This window comes from Saccopteryx bilineata, chromosome 4 (assembly GCF_036850765.1).
Source record: "Saccopteryx bilineata isolate mSacBil1 chromosome 4, mSacBil1_pri_phased_curated, whole genome shotgun sequence".
In the NCBI taxonomy this organism is placed as follows: Eukaryota; Metazoa; Chordata; class Mammalia; order Chiroptera; family Emballonuridae; genus Saccopteryx; species Saccopteryx bilineata.
Window position 1 is genome coordinate 277,091,487 of NC_089493.1, and position 17,736 is coordinate 277,109,222.

Genomic DNA, 17,736 nt, shown 5'->3' on the forward strand with positions numbered 1-17,736 from the left:
AGATATACTATAGTTCATATTCCTCATAACTTGCCTGAGAGGTTTTCCGGGCCTACTTGCCCTGTAAATTTCAAGCTGACGAACAAACGTTAGCTCTGCGTCATACAGAACCACATATCTTGGCTCTACTTCGTGGAGTACCCTTGTCAGAGCGTAGGGGTCACTACAACCCAGAAGGGGGTGGATGATAGTGAGGGGGTCTTTCAGAATTCCGTAAGCGGCATCAGATGACAAGTTTACATCAAACTCCTCGTGCTTAATTTCTTGTAGGCAGTTTTCTGGGCTACTGTGTAAGCCTCTAGAATATTCTTCCTTGTCGTCCCCTTCCTCTTCAAGTTCTTCAGATTTCTCCATCATTTGAGTTAAAGTTAACTTTCGTTTTTTCTTTTTGAGAGTCTTTTCTTTGGTGGAAGGTCTTTCTTTGCTCTGGGGGTCTTTGGGTCTTTTGTTAGATTTCATCATTCTCTTTGAGCCATCCTCCTTTCTGAAATTCATCCACACTTCTTCAGCTTTGCTATCCTTCTCAAAGGCTTTCCTGTACAGTCTCAGCAAGAAGGCCTCTGCTCCCACAGTAATGTACTCTCTCAGCTGGGAACACGTGCGGTCATCGCTTGCACAAATAAGTACTTGACCTAAAATCAGAAAACAATGTTATGTTACTATTACCTTGTGGGTCTTCCTATTCCCCATGGGCCCCTTACCCTCTTTCTCACAAGAAAGAAACATTTTACTTCCTACTGCCAAAGATACCACATTTACAATTTGTTTGAAAAGGGTCTCAGTGCAGGATTACATAAAGCTTTGAGTAAAGTTGAAGCCAGACATACTAGGTCTTATGAAAGTATAGCCATGGTATAATGGAGGCTTTAATGAAGCTCTTTTTAATTAGCAATTTCCAGAGGATCTCATACACCAAAATAAATTCCCAGTGCATTACAGAGTCAAATATTAAATATTAAATTATAAAAAAGGTGATTATTCTTTATCTGTCTGGCTGCAGATAATTTTCTAGGCTTAAAAATAATGGAAGAAATCTCAGAGAAGATTGATATTTGTAAGTTAAGATATCTTATGACTCTATAAGAATAGAAAACTACTCACTAAAAAATTCCAAAACATTAAAGACAAAGAAAACAACTTTATGCAACAAAGGTAAAGGTTAATGTCCTTACTATATAAAAAGCTGATACAAACTAAGGGGATAGCCCAAGTTGGCAAAGGAAACTAAGACAATTCACAAAAAAGGTTATGTATTTGAGAAAATACTGAGTTTATCAAATATCAAAAAGTAAAACAATATAACATTTTCCTCCACTCAAATTAATAAAATTATTACACATATATGTGGAAACACACACTGCTAGACTTTAGTCATTGTTAGCTAAGCGAAAAAGGAATAAACTCTAACACTGCTAGAAGAAATAAAAGTTGATAAAAACTTTCTGTAAATCAATATGGTAATATGTCTCAAGAACTTAAAAAATGTTAATATCATTTGACTCATCAATTCTATATCCAGAAATTATAACTACACATGACTTTAACAATGTGAAACAAAATACAGAAAATAAAACCTGAAAGGAAATATGCGGAAGTTAATAGCGACTGTTAGACATAATTTTTTTCCTTCTTTTTTTCTATTTTTTTTTTTTAATTAAGTGAGAGTTGGGGAGGCAGAGAGATAGACTCCTGCATGTACCCTGACCAGGATCTAACTGGCAAGCTCTATACCGGCGATGCTCTGTCCATCTGGGGCCACTGCTATGTTGCTTGGCAACCGAACTATATATTTTAGTGCCTGAGTCAAGGCCATAGAGCCATCCTTAATGTCTGGGGCTCGAATGAATCGAGCCATGGCTATCCCAGAGAGAGAGAGAGAGAGAGAGAGAGAGAGCGCACGCACGCGCGAGAGAGAATGGGAGGGGTGAAGAAGCAGATGGGTGCTTCTCCTGTGTGCCCTGCCCAGGAATCGAACCCAAAACTTCCATATGTCGGGCCAATGCTCTACCACTGAGCCAACTGGTTAGGGACTCCTTTTCTTTTTTCTTTATATTTTTTTACTTTTTCTAGGTGAGCATGCATGACTGAGTCCAAAATCATAGCACCATAAGTTCTGGGATAACATCACCAGCATATTTACTAATATTAAGGGTTGTGTGCTTGCCTGTATTGTTTTTGCAGGATCAAAGACTCAATAGATATTTCTAAAAATCTTACTTTATGTTATTTTCTCTTTGGTTTTACTTTCTAATTTAGTTCAGGTTTAGTTAGTAGATTAACAATCTACTAGAATGCTCACGTTTGAAGAGAGTAGCCCTAAAATTTGGAATTTTTGTAAGGCTAGATCAATGTCATTCTATTAAATAGTTTAGGTTTCTCTGGAAAGATACTTGCTGAGAAAATAAAACATTAAGACCCATTAGCTTTCTCCTTGGGGATTCCAGATGTCAAGCCTGGTAAATACATTATGTGGAGATTAGCTACATCTTTAAACAGAATTCCTGAGAACCCAACCAGTAAAATAAGCTGCTTTCATGAATATACAATGATTCAACCCGGAGAAAGTCATACCAAACCAACAGAAAGGGTGTTGCAGCTAGAATTTTAGTGTTCATTTGGCATTTATTCTTCTACATTTTATAAACAAAAGAGAAAGTTCTTTTTAAAGAGCTAATCAAAAAGACTCATTTGCTTGATTTTGAAAGGAGATGTTACCATCTCCTTCTCTCCTACCTGGACCACCAAGGGCTTCACTCTCTGCATTTTCTGCCTCAATTTCTTTCAGTACTTCAGTCAGCGCTTCCCACTTTGGGTTGCTTTCTAGGACCAGTTCTTTTTTTGTTTCTGTGTAGAAATAACAGGTAATTTCATTCTATGCGATAATATTTATTTATCCATGAAGTATTCTGAGGACTTCAAAACAACAGAGAGCACAAGCTCCATTCTGTAAGCTCATTCCTCTGAGCTTCCTCCGTGATGCCAGAGGGAATCTGCCTCCTTGAAAAGGTCCCCTGTGGGTTCAATCTAAGACACTTCATCCCAACAGTAACACAGGTTTCATAAAGCCTTGTGGAGAGTGACATATGGTCAGTGATAAGAAAGAATTCTGTATTAGTTGTCAATTGTGATGCTATATATGACCTGCTATAAAAAATAATCAGTAGAAAGTAACAGTATGTATTATTTCTAAAAACCCTATGAGTTTCACAATACTGCACATGAAATAGAAGTAGACAACAAATTTTTATTTCATATTACTAATGTATCTAATTAAGTTTTGAAATATACCTTTGAACTAGAAAGAAAGCATTAATCTTAACCCATGCCTTAAAAACTAATGATATATTTGTCACTTAATCTCCACTTTTGAGTTGTATGAATTCTTTATATAGTATTTTGAATATTAGCCCCTTATTGGAGATATTATTTGCAAATATCTTTTCCCATTCAGTTGGTTGCCTTTTTGCTTTGCTGATGGTTTCTTTTGCTGTGCAGAAGCTTTTTAGTTTGATGTAGGTTGAGATACTATGCTAAGTAAAACAGGTCAGACGGAAAAGGATAAGAACCATATGATTTCACTCATATGTGGGTTATAAAACAGAAAGCAATATATGAACAAAGAAAACCAACAAGCTCACAGACACAGACAACAGTATGGTGGTTATAAGAGAGGAAAGACAGTTGGGGGAGAAGAAGAGAGTAAGGAGGGTCAAATACATGGTGATGAAAGGAGACTAAACTTTGGGTGGTGAGCAGACAATGCAATATACAGATGATGTATTATAAAACTGTGCACCTGAAACTGAACCAATGTTACCCCGATAATTATAATTAAAAACCTAATATTTATTAGGTTTGATGATGTTGGAATAAAATCTGTGTTTGCCTCATTCTAGTATATTTCTGTTCTCTAAAAATGAGAGGGTTATTAAAATGTTCCACTAAGACTTTAAGTGCCCAAAATAGTAATTATTCTGAAGTTAAAAGAATATATCTGTAGTTCTTATGTAGCAGTAAGAATACATTTGATTGATACTTGGCATTTGTTATTTGGAATTCCCTGGTAATGGATTCTATGACTTGCCACGGTGAATACTTTTAACACAGATTAAATAGAATCTACATTTAACAGACAGGCACATATTTTTAACTTGGCCAAAAATGTTTTTAAATTATAGTGTAAGTTGATAAGCCATTTCATACTAAACATTTAAATAAAAGACACATTTAAAGACTTCAGCCTACAACATACCTTGCTCTTCTTTAATCTCTGTTTTTTCGGGTATTTTGCCTTTTTTACTCATTTTGGCATCTGGAACACGATAAACCCTTGCTCGAGCATTTACAAACATTGAGGTGCTGGAGTCAAGAAATAGCCAACCTAATGTAAAGAGTTATAAAAAAACCCAACTTTACAATTTACAGTTAATTTTAAAGAATCTCTAATGGTTACATCACACACACACACACACATACACACACACACACACACCCCTGGCTGCCATCTCTGCCATCTTGTTCTTCTCTGAACCACACGTTCTCCCTTGGTGTGGCCTCTGTCATTGTTTGGTTAGACCAGTGGTTATCTAAGTGCTGCTTATAGAACCCTGGGGTCCCCAATATATTTTCGGACACCCCAGAAATATTCTCATAATAACTCTAACTCATTATTTGAGTTTCCCCATTGTGTTGACATTGCCTGTGATGGTACAAAAGCACTAGTGGGTAACACTGCCAGTGCCTGAGCACAATCAAGGCAGTAGAACCAAAGTGTACCAGCAAGCGGCATATTCTTCATTTCAATGCATTTGCAGTTTGTCACTCAAGAATGTCCTTGATGGAGCAGTAAAAATTATTAATCCTATTCAATCTTAGCCTCAGGGGCCCATGGACCACACTTTGAAAATTACTGGTCTAGCCAAACAGGGAGAGAGGCCACAATAGTGGGGGAAGGACATGATTGACAAGAAAGCAAGATAGTGCCTAGTCATATGTGTATGTTTCCTTACAAATCTCTTATCTTTGGTCTTTAGCACTCTAGCTGATGAAATTCCATACTGCCTTACTGTTTCTACAGGGAAAATGAATTTTAAATTCTTAACAACTAACTTCCAGAATACAAGCTATTTCTTAGGTTAGGAACCGCCTGTATTACACAGTCTTTTCTAGAAATAAAATTGCCAGAATGGATATGAATATTTATTATACAGAACAGAAGTTAAGTAGGCGGAAACATTACCTATCAATAAAACTTACATCCTTGTGCTATGAACATAATATGTAACTTGAAACTTTAGTATACCATGTAGGTGAATACACAGCACTCCCCCATCTGATTCCTCAACAAAACCCAAAACTAGATTCAAATCAGCTCCCAGGTTAATAGTATTTTTTCTCCCACCTGAATTTTGACCAAAAACCTTCTCGGTTGCTCTCAGAGATTCCAGAAGATTAAGAAATGTGACACAATCATACTGAGAGAGATACTGCAGTAAAGTTCGTAATATCTTCAAATCCTGAACCAAGGATTTAGTCTTGGCTCCAAGCTGATGCCACAAAGGATCCAGATAATGGCGGATTGTCTAAAACAAGAATATAATTTAGTATCGCTAAAATATGTTCAACATAGCTATTATTAATACTGATTATACTTCCAACAAACATCATCCCCTATATACCTAAAAAATGGTTAAAAAATAAATTTTGTGTTAGGTATATTTTATCACAATAAAAAAAATCCAAAATAGTATCTTCCAAGGAGGTAGAAAATTTCAGTTCACAAGATTCTAAAAATTATGTTTAATTTTTCAAATACAAAGCAGAGTGCCTTATCAGTAGAATCTTTATGATCAGATAGAGTCAATTTATAATTATCCATATTTACATTATTAGCCAGAAGACAAAAGGCCTGATAAACATCAGATAATTAAGATTTCTTTTTTAGAAAAAGTGAAAACATATAGCTCAAACATTCAATTTCTGACAAATTTGGCTGTGACCTTAATCTGGAATGAGAAAGTTGGGAGCTCTAGTTGGACAATGGAGCAGAAGGCATAAACCAGGGAAACTATATGGCATTAAATTAAATAACAATGCATAATTTGTTGGTGTACAGGTTTTAGTTTATTTTAAGTGTGATTCGTGGATGGGAAAATACTATTAAATTACCAATTGACTAAATTGTTAAATTAACAGATTAAATTTGAATATTTTTTAAGATCCTAAAAGGTTGCCTAACATACAGCAGCTTTATGTGCTGTAAATACAATGTAGATTTCTACACATCCACAGCTACATATATGTACATTTCCTTTACGAACTGATTCTGTAACTAAAAATGATAAAACTGGTAGCGTGATGTGACAGCAGTATCACTATATGGCATCTTAGCTAACAAATTTAACACTGCGCAGGAGTAACATGTGGATAACCATATAATTTATTGTACAAACTTGAATGCTTGTAAAAATGAAACGATACTATTAATAATTACTCCAGGACAACAGGCAGATACTGGGACAGGCAGATACCCATCTCTTTTATAAAATCATCTACAGAAGTTAAATTTTCTAACAAGATGCAAGTTAAACCTGTATTTAGATTTGGTTACTAAAAGAATTAGTAAAATAATACTTTGACTTTTACTAGCCAGGGTATAATAAACAGATATTTAGTGCAAAATATATTAGACTATGTTTTGTTTTTCTAGGGTTATAGAATTCTATTAAAAGAATGTGAAAGTTTAAAACAAATATTTTTGTGGTTTTACCAGGCACTAAATCATAATAAAGCTTTACTTTAATAATAGAGGAAATTAGTTTTATGTATCATGAAATTAGTTTAATGTATTATTATTTCACAGCAAAATAAATGACTCTTTGGAAGAGTCAAAGCAATGAGGAATTAAATTTTCCTTTTTTATAACTAGTCTGTACCATTTCTGGGGACAGAGACTGATTCAGAGTTTGAGACAGAAACTTAGGCTCCCTTAATGTGACTAAGAAGCTGCCTGGAATTCTTAAAAGGTCAGCATTTTCTGGATCTACAATTTGGTCTTAGACATTTACCTGTCTGGATTAACATTAATCTATAATGGAAAAAATTATAATAAAAATTCCTTGAATTCAAGTCTTATCATATTCTCAATTCAGACTAATATTAAGATAACAAATTTCACATTCCTCAGTAATGAAAACTCATCTAAATTATTTTTACTCTATACAAGAGATCATACATTCTGAAGCATTCTTATGTAAAACTCTTCTATCAACAGATATCCAAATGTTGTCATTTAAGAGCAAAAAGGTTATTTATCCTTCTCTTAATTATACCTTAAATAAGAGATAATCACTGCAAAAATCAGAACTGTACTTTTATGCCAATCTACATATTTTTCTACAAATAATTGCTTCTTATAAACCAAAGACGCTATTACACTTTAAACCACCTCTAATTTAATTATAAACTACAGCAAATTCCTATTAAGAACACTGCAAATATTAAAATAACTTGCATTCTTTAAAACTATAACATCACAAAGTGTGCTTAAAAAGGAAAAAAAATAAAATACCTTGTCAAAAGGTTTGCCAATAGCGTTTTCTAAAGATAAATCTTCGACTTCAAGTGACGGGTTATGGCATTTTAGTTCCTTTAGACAGGCATTTAAAATGTCCAGGATAGCAGTCTGTACAGCAAGCATGGCAGGTGTCATAGAAACGTGGATCTCTACGACCTCAGGTTTGTGCTGCTCTAAAAACGAATTCACTGCTACATGGAACCTAAAGAGACAAGCGTTTTTCAAATATTTTCTAGAGTTTCAAGAGCTATGTATTTCTGGTCTCGGTTTAATATACTCACAGTTTTTTGTAAATGCAATTAAGAAACAAACAAAACAGAAAGCAAAAGGACAATGTTTTCAGGAATACGTTTAACCTCAATGAATAGAAATTATTCAAAGAAGGCAGGAGTCAGCAAATTACGATCTAGGCTAAATCCAGGGCCTATTTTTATAAACACTGGAACACAGCTACGCCCATTGTTCATGTATTGTCTAGGGCTGCTTTCATGCTAGGACAGCAGTCGAGTAACAGAGCACATGGCCTGCAAAGCCTAAATCTTTACCGCCTGGCCCCTTCTAGGAAATGTCTGTTGATCCCCAAAATAAGGTATAAAAAAGAAACAAAATAGACTACAACAACTACTCTTAAATACCAGACAGTTTAACTAAATTATCTATTAGCATAGGTTGCAAAATGTTTGAAAATTAAAACCTTCTGTTTTTCCTAGAGATTTACAGAAATTCTTCAAAATCTTTGGGCATTATTTCCCTGATGGGTAATTTTATAGCCAATAAATCTGTGGTTCTCCTAAAGCTGTTGCCTATGTGAGTGGGGTTTTACTGAGTGGATTTCTGAGAAGGGTAACGTGGCAGCATTGGCTGGATTTGATGGGCTATCCGAAATATAACTATCAACTCTCTCCTTCTAAGAGAATCACAAATGTTGTAACCATACAGTATTTATATTTGGATGCACTTGTTATGAACCTGGTTAGCATGTTTCAAGTCCAATGACAGTAAATTTTACATTACATTCTAGTGCAAACTTAAATGACAGCAGATTCTCTCTAAAAGCGATCCCATAATGCTGCTTACCTTGGCCATAGATACAGCTTCTTCACAAAAAGATTTCTCATCACTCTTTCCACATGGCAGAATCCAGTATCAAAGGCAACAGCATTGTCTGTGAAAGCTTTGATAAAACCACGTTTGTTTTTCTGGCGGAAGAGGCGCAAGATGAATGCTTCTTGACAAGACTCGATTATTCTGTGAGCTCTATACACCAAGATGCCTGGAGATGGGGGTGGGGGATTAGCCCTTCAGTTACAGAACAGACACGTAACTTTCAGGCTCACTTTCATTCATTTATTCATCACATTTTTCTTGAGTGCCTACTTGAGCATGGGCAAGCAGTGTGCTAGGCTGGGGACAGTACCTCAAAGAAAACACAGAGATCCCTGTCCTCATGGCACTTAAATGAACAAGTAAAATAGTCAGTAGGTTATAAGGCGATAAGGGATGAGGAGAAAAAGTAAATCAGAGGAGCAGGAGAGGGAGTTTGTGTGGAGGGTGGTGGTTTGTGATTTTGGATCAGGTCATGTGAGGAAAGGCTGGATGGACATGAGGTGAGCCTTGTGACCACGTGGACCAAGAGAGTTCCAGGCAGAGGAAATGATATGACCGAAGACCCTGGAGTGGGGTGTGGCTGGCATAGCGGAGGATGAATTTCTGAAAGTTGAGTGGGTCACTAATTCTCCCTTTGTATGTGAATCAGCTGTGGACTACACAAAATCACTGCCGCTTGAAAGTTTGGGCAAAATCTGCATAGCCTATTAGAATAGTTCTGTTTTCAGAATCACAGTATTCAATCGAGAGGTAAATTAGTCCATTTAAAATAAAAACCTTTAATGAGTATGTTTACTACACACACACACACACACACATACATACACATATTTTGGTGTGGATTTAGTGATAACACCTCTGAATCACAAAAACAAGAATAATTATGCATGTTCCCTTATTTATAAAATGAGTACTGGACTAGATGACCTTTCAGATATATACAGAATATTGATGTGGTGTGATTAGCGAAAAATTAGGAAGACATGACATGACATAAGAGTACACGGACATCATTTCTGGATCAAAACCTCAATTATGTTTACCATCTCAGTCTTTTAGACATAAAGCAAGCCAGTTACCTTCTACATATTTGCTATAAGTATGCCTGCATGTTTTTGCTCCAGTTGTCGTCACTCCTACAGCCTGGAAAATGACACCAGTAGTAATTTACGATCCCTTTTAGTAGTTCAATAAACTCTATTCAGATTCTACCATTTTAGTGTTTAAATTATGGATCAAGGTAGATGGAGCTAACCTTTATTTTACCGAAGAAAATTGATATGGTAAAAAGTACTAGTATTATTTAGGAATTTGTAGACAAAGACTTTTTAACCACCCCAACATATGTACATAACTAATTCACTATTCAGATAAGATTCTGTGCCTAGAAGGCAGGTTTTTCCAGGTACACGACTGAGCCACGCTTGCTGTCCTGAACTGAATTATTACATAAAATTAAAAATAATAACAATAACTTCTAAAGAAAAGGTGAACCTCAATTTAAGGAAATGTTGTGCTCCAAAAGGTTATCATTCTTTTGGAACCCAGGAAGAGGAAGGAGAAAAGAACTAGCATTATATCTGAGGCCCTGGGGTTAGCTACCTTTTTTTTTTTTTTGAAGCTGGAAACGGGGAGAGACAGCCAGACAGACTCCCGCACGCGCCCGACTGGGATCCACCCGGCACGCCCACCAGGGGGCGATGCTCTGCCCCTCCGGGGCATCGCTCTGCCACGACCAGAGCCACTCTAGCGCCTGGGGCAGAGGCCAAGGAGCCATCCCCAGCGCCCGGGGCCATCCCTGCTCCAATGGAGCCTCGGCTGCGGGAGGGGAAGAGAGAGACAGAGAGGAAGGAGGGGGCGGTTGGAGAAGCAAATGGGCGCCTCTCCTATGTGCCCTGGCCGGGAATCGAACCCGGGTCCCCTGCACGCCAGGCCGACGCTCTACCACCGAGCCAACCGGCCAGGGCCGGGTTAGCTACTTTTTATAGTTTTATTTCATTTAATCCTCACAATAATTCTATGGGGTGGTCATTATTACGAGACAAGGAAAGGGAAAAAACCTAATCAAGGTCATCCAACAAGTAATGGGAGACCAAAGGTGCCAGATCAAGTGTCTGGGAACAAAGCCAGATTTTTCCTACCATCTGAGAGGCCCTCCGCCTCTGTTAAAAAAATAAATGAAAACAACATAAGCAGGTCATATTTCTGGAGCAATTCTAGTGCCATAAAAGGCTACTGAAAATTTTTATGCTCCTAAAACAGTTCATATCTCATATTGTACGTAAATAACTTCTTTATATGGGTCTCCTCCATTAAACTGCTTGAGGACAGGAACATGGTAACACATAGTAACCACAGAATGCCTACTATGTGCCCTGCAGAGTGCTAAGAATTTTAGGTAGGTTGTCTCATTTCACCAACAGGAATCCTAGGAGGAAGGTAGAATTACTGCCTCCAATTTACACATGAGTTAACTGAATCATACAGAAATTTACTTTGAATTAAAAACTCCCTATACGCTCTACTTTAGATAATGGACTCAGATTGCTCTCGGCCTGAGTAGGTTGGACTATTATTGAAAGAGCAATACTGACATCTAGTGGTAGTTTCAATGTATTTTTTTTCATTTTATTAAAAAACAACATAAGAAAAGAGCAAATACATGAAGTGAAAGATTTTATGATTTATCAAGATTTCTGGTTATAAAAAGACAGTAATTTTCTTTTTTGCTATTATCTAGTAAGTTTTTACTGCATACCAGGTGCTAACAGTAAGCAATTTATTTTATCCCACTTAACCCTTATAATAATTCTAGGAGGCACTTTTTTTCTCAATTTAACAAATGAGAAAACTGGGGAAGAAAATTAATAAAAAATTAAGTAACTTGTTTGTAAGCAGTGGCATTACCACTCAAAATCAGGTGATTCTGACCGCATGGTGTGCGCCACAGCTGATCACAATCATGTTATATGAAAGTATAACGAAGCTTTTCCCCCATCCGTTTACCATGAACCACATGAAGAATTCATCATAAGTTTAGTCACTAAATATTTTTTGAGGGTGTCCTAGGGCCCTGGCCGGTTGGCTCAGCGGTAGAGCGTCGGCCTGGCGTGCGGGGGACTCGATTCCCGGCCAGGGCACACAGGAGAAGCGCCCATTTGCTTCTCCACCCCTCCCCCTCTCCTTCCTCTCTGTCTCTCTCTTCCCCTCCCGCAGCCGAGGCTCCATTGGAGCAAAGATGGCCCCGGCGCTGGGGATGGCTCCTTGGCCTCTGCCCCAGGCACTAAAGTGGCTCTGGTCGCGGCAGAGCGACGCCCCGGAGGGGCAGAGCATCGCCCCTGGTGGGCGTGCCGGGTGGATCCCGGTCGGCTTCAGAAAAATACAAAAAAAAAAAAAAAAAAATTAAAAAAAATATTTTTTGAGGGTGTCCTAGGTTCAGGGCCATATTACAGACAAGGCAGGAAGTACAGTTATGAATCTCCTAAGTCTCTCTGCCCTCCGGAAGTGCACAATGGATCACAACATATCCATGTGTCACTCATCCAACAAATACGTGTCTAGCACCTCCTGTGAAGCAGTTCCTTGGCCTGGGGTGAACACGTTGCTCCTTGTGCCTACAATGTTTGTTATCTCCTGAGCGAGATAGACAAATATGTAGACAAGTTTATGTGGTGTTCTGAGTGCTGTGAGAAGCACAGGTAACCTCAGGGCGCAGAGGTAGGGCCTCTAAATTAGCTTTGGGCAAATCAGAAAAGATTCCCCCTGCAAAAAGTAAGAAGAACAATCCTTTTTTATAGTAACTCTAGCTAAAATTAAACCATTCTTCTCAAAATAATTAAGCAACCATTTCGTTGAATTCACATCCTGAGAAAAACACTCTTTAATGAGGAAAATCAAATATTGTTGGAAATACATAAAGAATATTAATCAGTATTTCAAGTCTGATTAGGTTCTCAAAGCAAATGGCACCCAATTATCATGTACTTATGAATTACTTAGGAATATGAGCTTAGAAAACAAGGAAAGGTCAGTCTTACCTCTATTTACATATTCAGGCAACTAATATTTATTGAGCATCTATAATGTGTCAAATATTGTGCTAATGACTGAAAGGGCAATGTTGAGCAAATCCATCTAGTGCTAATCACAAAAAAGTTCTCGTTTAGTGTTTCGCAGAGGAGACAGACAAAAAGAAAAAAGAAAGGCAAATTTGTGTATGATAAGGTTTCAAATTCTTACCAGTGATTAAATCTGAAGGTATTCTATCAGTCAAGAAATCAACCACAAGTATTCGACTTGTTGCAAATATCACACCTCCTTGTGTGTAAACCTCATAGCGACTGTTGCTTGCAATTTCATTTGTTACACGACGAGGGAGGTGCTCCACTCCTTCTATCTTCAGCTGATTGATAAAATACTCCTAAATCAAATGAAACTTGATTAGTAGGCTGTTTAATCCCGGGGGAAGTTTTTACTCAGTTGCAGGAATTTGTATTTAAAATGATATGTTGCCTTTTGCAGAGATAACGAACTTAAGGAATTTACAAACTAAGTTACTAATTTATGTTGATCAACCAGCCAGTCTACATTTACCTAGGGTTTTCTTGTTTTTGTTTTGTTTTGGGGTTGACACTAAGGTATCATGGCACCTGTCATGAGCATTTTAAACAACAATTAAAAAAAAGGCTTTTAAACCCTGGGTTGAAAGACTTCTGCTACCTAGAAAATACTTCCCACCAAAGCCAGGTTTGCACCTCGTGAGGAGAAATCCAGGGCATCCTTCTCCCAGGCAATGTTTAGGCTACTAGCTCTGTCAAGATCCCCCCTGGAGGGAATCTCATCTGGTCAATACGGCCCTTGGACCGCACACCCTCAGTTCATTATTACTACCTTCCCCGGGGGCGGGGGCGGGGGCTGGGGGAACGGGGGGAGGACGGACCGCACTGGGCTAAGACCAGGCAAGCAGTGCAGACACCCAGATGAATGGAACAGGATCCCTGCCCTCAGGAAGACTGTGGTCACTGTTCTCAGCTGACATTTCCCTCCTGGCAGGCCCTGCCACCTGTCCACATCCCCGCACAGGTGTACCCCCTCCTTGACCCCAGCTCCCCACCCTTTCTGATCCTATGCCCTCCTTCCACAACTCTGGGGGTCCCTTTCGGTCTCTCCTCTCCCTACACCCAGCCTCAGCATCGTCCGCGTCTGCCGCCAGCCTCAGAGCCCCGCCACCCCCGTCCCCACCCCGCGCACGGACTCCACGCCTTTCACCCCTGCAAACCCTCTGGACGTCCAACTTCGGGATTCTCTCCTGACTCCTTCCCTTCTACAGACATCCATCCCCATCCCCTTCCGGAGCCTCCAATCCTTCTCTCCGCCCCCATCCGCCTCCAGTGACGCCCCTGCGTCCCTCTCAGTGTCCCCGCGCCCCTGTCAGGGACCTGCATCCCTTTCGGGTCCCCTCGCATCCGTGTCAGGGGCCCGCATCTGCCTCAGGGCCCTGCGCCGCCCGCGGAGGCCTGGCCTCCGCGCCGGGCCTGCACCCGCCCAGGAGGCCCCGGCGCTCTTGGGGTCCCCCGCGCCCCGCGCCGGCGGCCGCACCTCCTCGGCCGTCTGCGTGTTGAGCACCAGCACCAGGCACGCCGGGTGACAGTGCAGCCGGAGGAAGTGGTAGAGGAGCCTGTCCGCGCCGAGCCCGCGGGCGCACACTACCAGGCCGTCGGTGTCGAGTAGTTCCAGCACCAGCTGCCGCTCATATTCCAGCAGCGGCGCCATAGCCGCCCGTCGAGCCGACAGTCGCGGCTCCATGGGCGCCCTTCCGGGCCGCGGCCGAACGCAGACGAGGAGAGCCGAGCCTCTCAGGACGAGAGTCAGCCGAGCTCCGCCGAAGAGGAGCCGAAACCGAGACGAGCGTCTCCCGAAGGAAGCCGAAAAGAGCCGAACCCGAGAAGACGAGCGGTGGCCGAATGTAGCCGAATGTCGCCGAACAGTAACCGAGGCCGAGGCGACAATCTCCCGAACGTAGCCGAAGAGCTCCGAGCCCGAGATCGCGAGTGTTGACGAAACTCAGTCGAAGAGAAGTCGAGTGCAGCCGAAGATTGGTAGAGTCACCGGCCGGCACTCGCGCTCGGGACAGGTGTCCCCTACATGCCTCAGGCTCCACCATGAGACTGCAGTTATTCCACTTTGGTACCTTGGATATGAGAGTCGGGCCTCCTAGACGTGGACTTAGGATGCTAGCTAACAAAAAGTAGGAGAGGAGAATGAAACCTAAAGAGTTTAGGTCCCCGACCTTGACTGTAGAAATAGGTAATTGACAGTCGTCCAAATGAGCCTAGAACGAAAATGTTTTGAGTAAGCAGAATAGCTTACTAGTTTCAGGGCTCTTTTTTTTTTTTTTTTTTTTTTTTTTCCCAGTAGGTCTCAAATAAAAATAAGCTATTTAAAATCAAGTCTCCACCATGTGTTGCTGCAGTCCTGCCCCGCCTTCCACTAGAGGGACACCTTGGGTAGTATTTGGTAGTATTTGTTCTAGGTCTAGATATGCCTGTTAATCTAATGAGAGGAATTATTCTTGTAGAAATCCTTTTCCTCTCCAACCTTCATTGTTAGAAAATAGAAAATATAAGTAAGCCAAAATAAAAATCATCTGTTATTTTTTTACCTAGAAATAACCACTGCAACATAAAATCTATACTTTTAATATATATACAAATATATACACACTCACCACACAGAGCTCTTTCTAGTATGAGCTAAACAGTAACCTTAGTTTAAACTCCAAGTGTGTCACTAACATTTGAGAAACCTCGGACTATGGTGTTTAATATCATTTCACAAAATCCTTGCATATGGTGAGAATTCTGAAATGAGAATATATAGCGCTTATTTGCCTAATCCTTTATTAATGCCAATTCAATGTCAACAGCAATTCCCAATTTATGGTGCAGTGAGGAAGGAAATTATTCATTGCAAACAGCTCGACGATGCTACAGCCCTGCTGTGGAACAGCATCTCTAGGTTGAGGCCCCTTTCCACTCCCTTTGCTATGCTCCACTCCAGTCCCATCCACTCTGGATTGCTGAGATGTCTTTGGTATTTCAGCTCCAGCCAGGAAAACACTATCCCCAGTCACTTGTGGAAAGGGGAAGTATGCTCTTGGAGCCAGGAGAGCTGACTATATACAGAGAAGTCTTTGTCCTTGATCCCTGATTGGTCCATCCTCATGCAAATGAGTACTGCATATCCGTACAGTTTGGTGCAAAAAGCACTGTTCTGATTGGTCACTATGGAGCCTCTCTGATTGGTCTGTGAAGGTGTGAATACAATATAGCTACATAGTACTAATTTGATGGGGAAAGTCTCAGTTCTATTGGTCAAAAAATGATTCCAGGAACTCCTTTATAAGGGTTGGCTCAGTAGTTAGGAATACAGTGAAGGCAGGCAGTTCAGGGTGAGAAACAGGCAGCTTTAGTGCGGGCAGGTTGCATGAGAGGCCTTTGCTTAGAAATGGCCACTATACTCTTTCTTTAAAATTTGAGCCCAGTGAGTCACTTACTAAGTTCTTCTTAGTAAGTATCTTCTTTCTTGGGGTTGACAGTTTCCACTTCCTCCACCCCAGCATTATAAATAATATTTCACTGAACATCTTTCTGCATAAATTTAACCATGTTTCTAAGATACACTTTAGAAATGGATAACTACTGGAATAAAGAGAAAAAACATTTGTAAGTCTCTTCATTATAGTCACAGTGCCACAATGCCCTCTAAAAAGACTGACTAATTTACATTCACCCCAGCATGTTACAAAAGCATCTGTTTCTTTACCTCGTTACTGCTTAATCCAGCATTTTAATTTACATTTTTTCAAGATTAGAACAGCATATACCAATTTTCTGAAGGCTGATTAAATGGAAAGGGATGTCTTCAGACATCTCTGTACATCATTTTCTATGAAACAGGTATTAATCTCTCCAGTTCTGCAAGTGGGAAAATGGAGGCTCAGGGAGGATATATTACTGGTGCAAGAGCACCGAGCTAGTTAACGTTCGTCTCAGATTTAGTTCAGGACCTGGTAAGTAGGGGCTCAACACATAGTTAGGATATGCAGTTGAAGTGACAATGCTGAAATTCAGACCTCATTCCTACACTGTGGTATGCAGAATAATGGCTCCCCAAAGATGTCCACATCCTAATCCCTCAAAACTGTGAATATGTCTCTTATGTGGCAAATGGGATTTTGCAGGTGTGATTAAGGTAGAGATTTCAAGATGGGGAGACCATCTTGGATTATCAGGATGGGCCCAATGTAATCCCAAGGGAAGGAGGGAGACAAGAGGGTCAGAGGCAGAGAAGGAGATGTGACAATGGAAGCAGAGGTTGGAATGATATGGAAGGGCCACAGGCCAAGGAGTACAGCCTTTGGAAGCTAGAAAAAGCAAGGAAATGAATTCTACCCTAAAACCTCCAGAAGAAATACAGTCCTGACAAGCCATTTTGGGTTTCTGACCTCCAGAACCAAAAGATAATAAATCTGTGTTGTTTTAAGCCACTAAATTTGTAGTAACTCGTTACAGGAGCAGCAGGAAACTAATGCACAGTCACTATTTCTACTACACTGAGCTCTAAAAATGAAGTCCCCTGCTGATCAAAAAAAAAAAAAAAAAGCAAAAAATGCATGGGAGAATATAGTGAAGCAATAATTTTGGAGGGTGATTGAACAATATATAGAAATTTAAAGTATCTGTATAGATACATATACACAGGAAGATATATTCACCCAATGAATGTTTATGGAGCACCCACAATGTGCCAAGAATTCATTAGTGAGCAAAACAGGCAAAATATTTGCCATCATAGGACTTATATTCTAGGGGGGAGTTTGTGTACAAAGACGTTTATTCATTACACTATTTTATGAACTATCTTAATTCTCAGATATTTCTCTTAACTGTTTATTACTAGGAGACTAGTCAAAATTTCTTCATGCATCTCTAATAAGTGGAGTATCATGCAACTATTAAAAGCTGTATATGGCAAGATACACAACACATGCT

The 17,736-nt window shown here is 39.8% G+C and overlaps 1 protein-coding gene across 1 annotated transcript in view; it reads right to left on the minus strand.

Annotated features, from left to right (window-relative positions):
- ERCC4 (ERCC excision repair 4, endonuclease catalytic subunit) overlaps positions 1–14,550 on the minus strand; it is a 31,544-nt gene extending 16,994 nt beyond the window's left edge. Inside the window, exons 1-8 of the mRNA XM_066274813.1 lie at positions 14,282–14,550; positions 12,923–13,103; positions 8,654–8,849; positions 7,571–7,778; positions 5,402–5,582; positions 4,253–4,381; positions 2,734–2,844; positions 35–632 (exon numbers count right to left, since the gene is read on the minus strand). Of these exons, the coding sequence (XP_066130910.1) occupies positions 35–632; positions 2,734–2,844; positions 4,253–4,381; positions 5,402–5,582; positions 7,571–7,778; positions 8,654–8,849; positions 12,923–13,103; positions 14,282–14,488 (1,811 nt within the window). The 5' untranslated portion in view covers positions 14,489–14,550. The remainder of the gene's footprint in view (positions 1–34; positions 633–2,733; positions 2,845–4,252; positions 4,382–5,401; positions 5,583–7,570; positions 7,779–8,653; positions 8,850–12,922; positions 13,104–14,281) is intronic.
- Between the last annotated feature and the right edge of the window lie 3,186 nt (positions 14,551–17,736).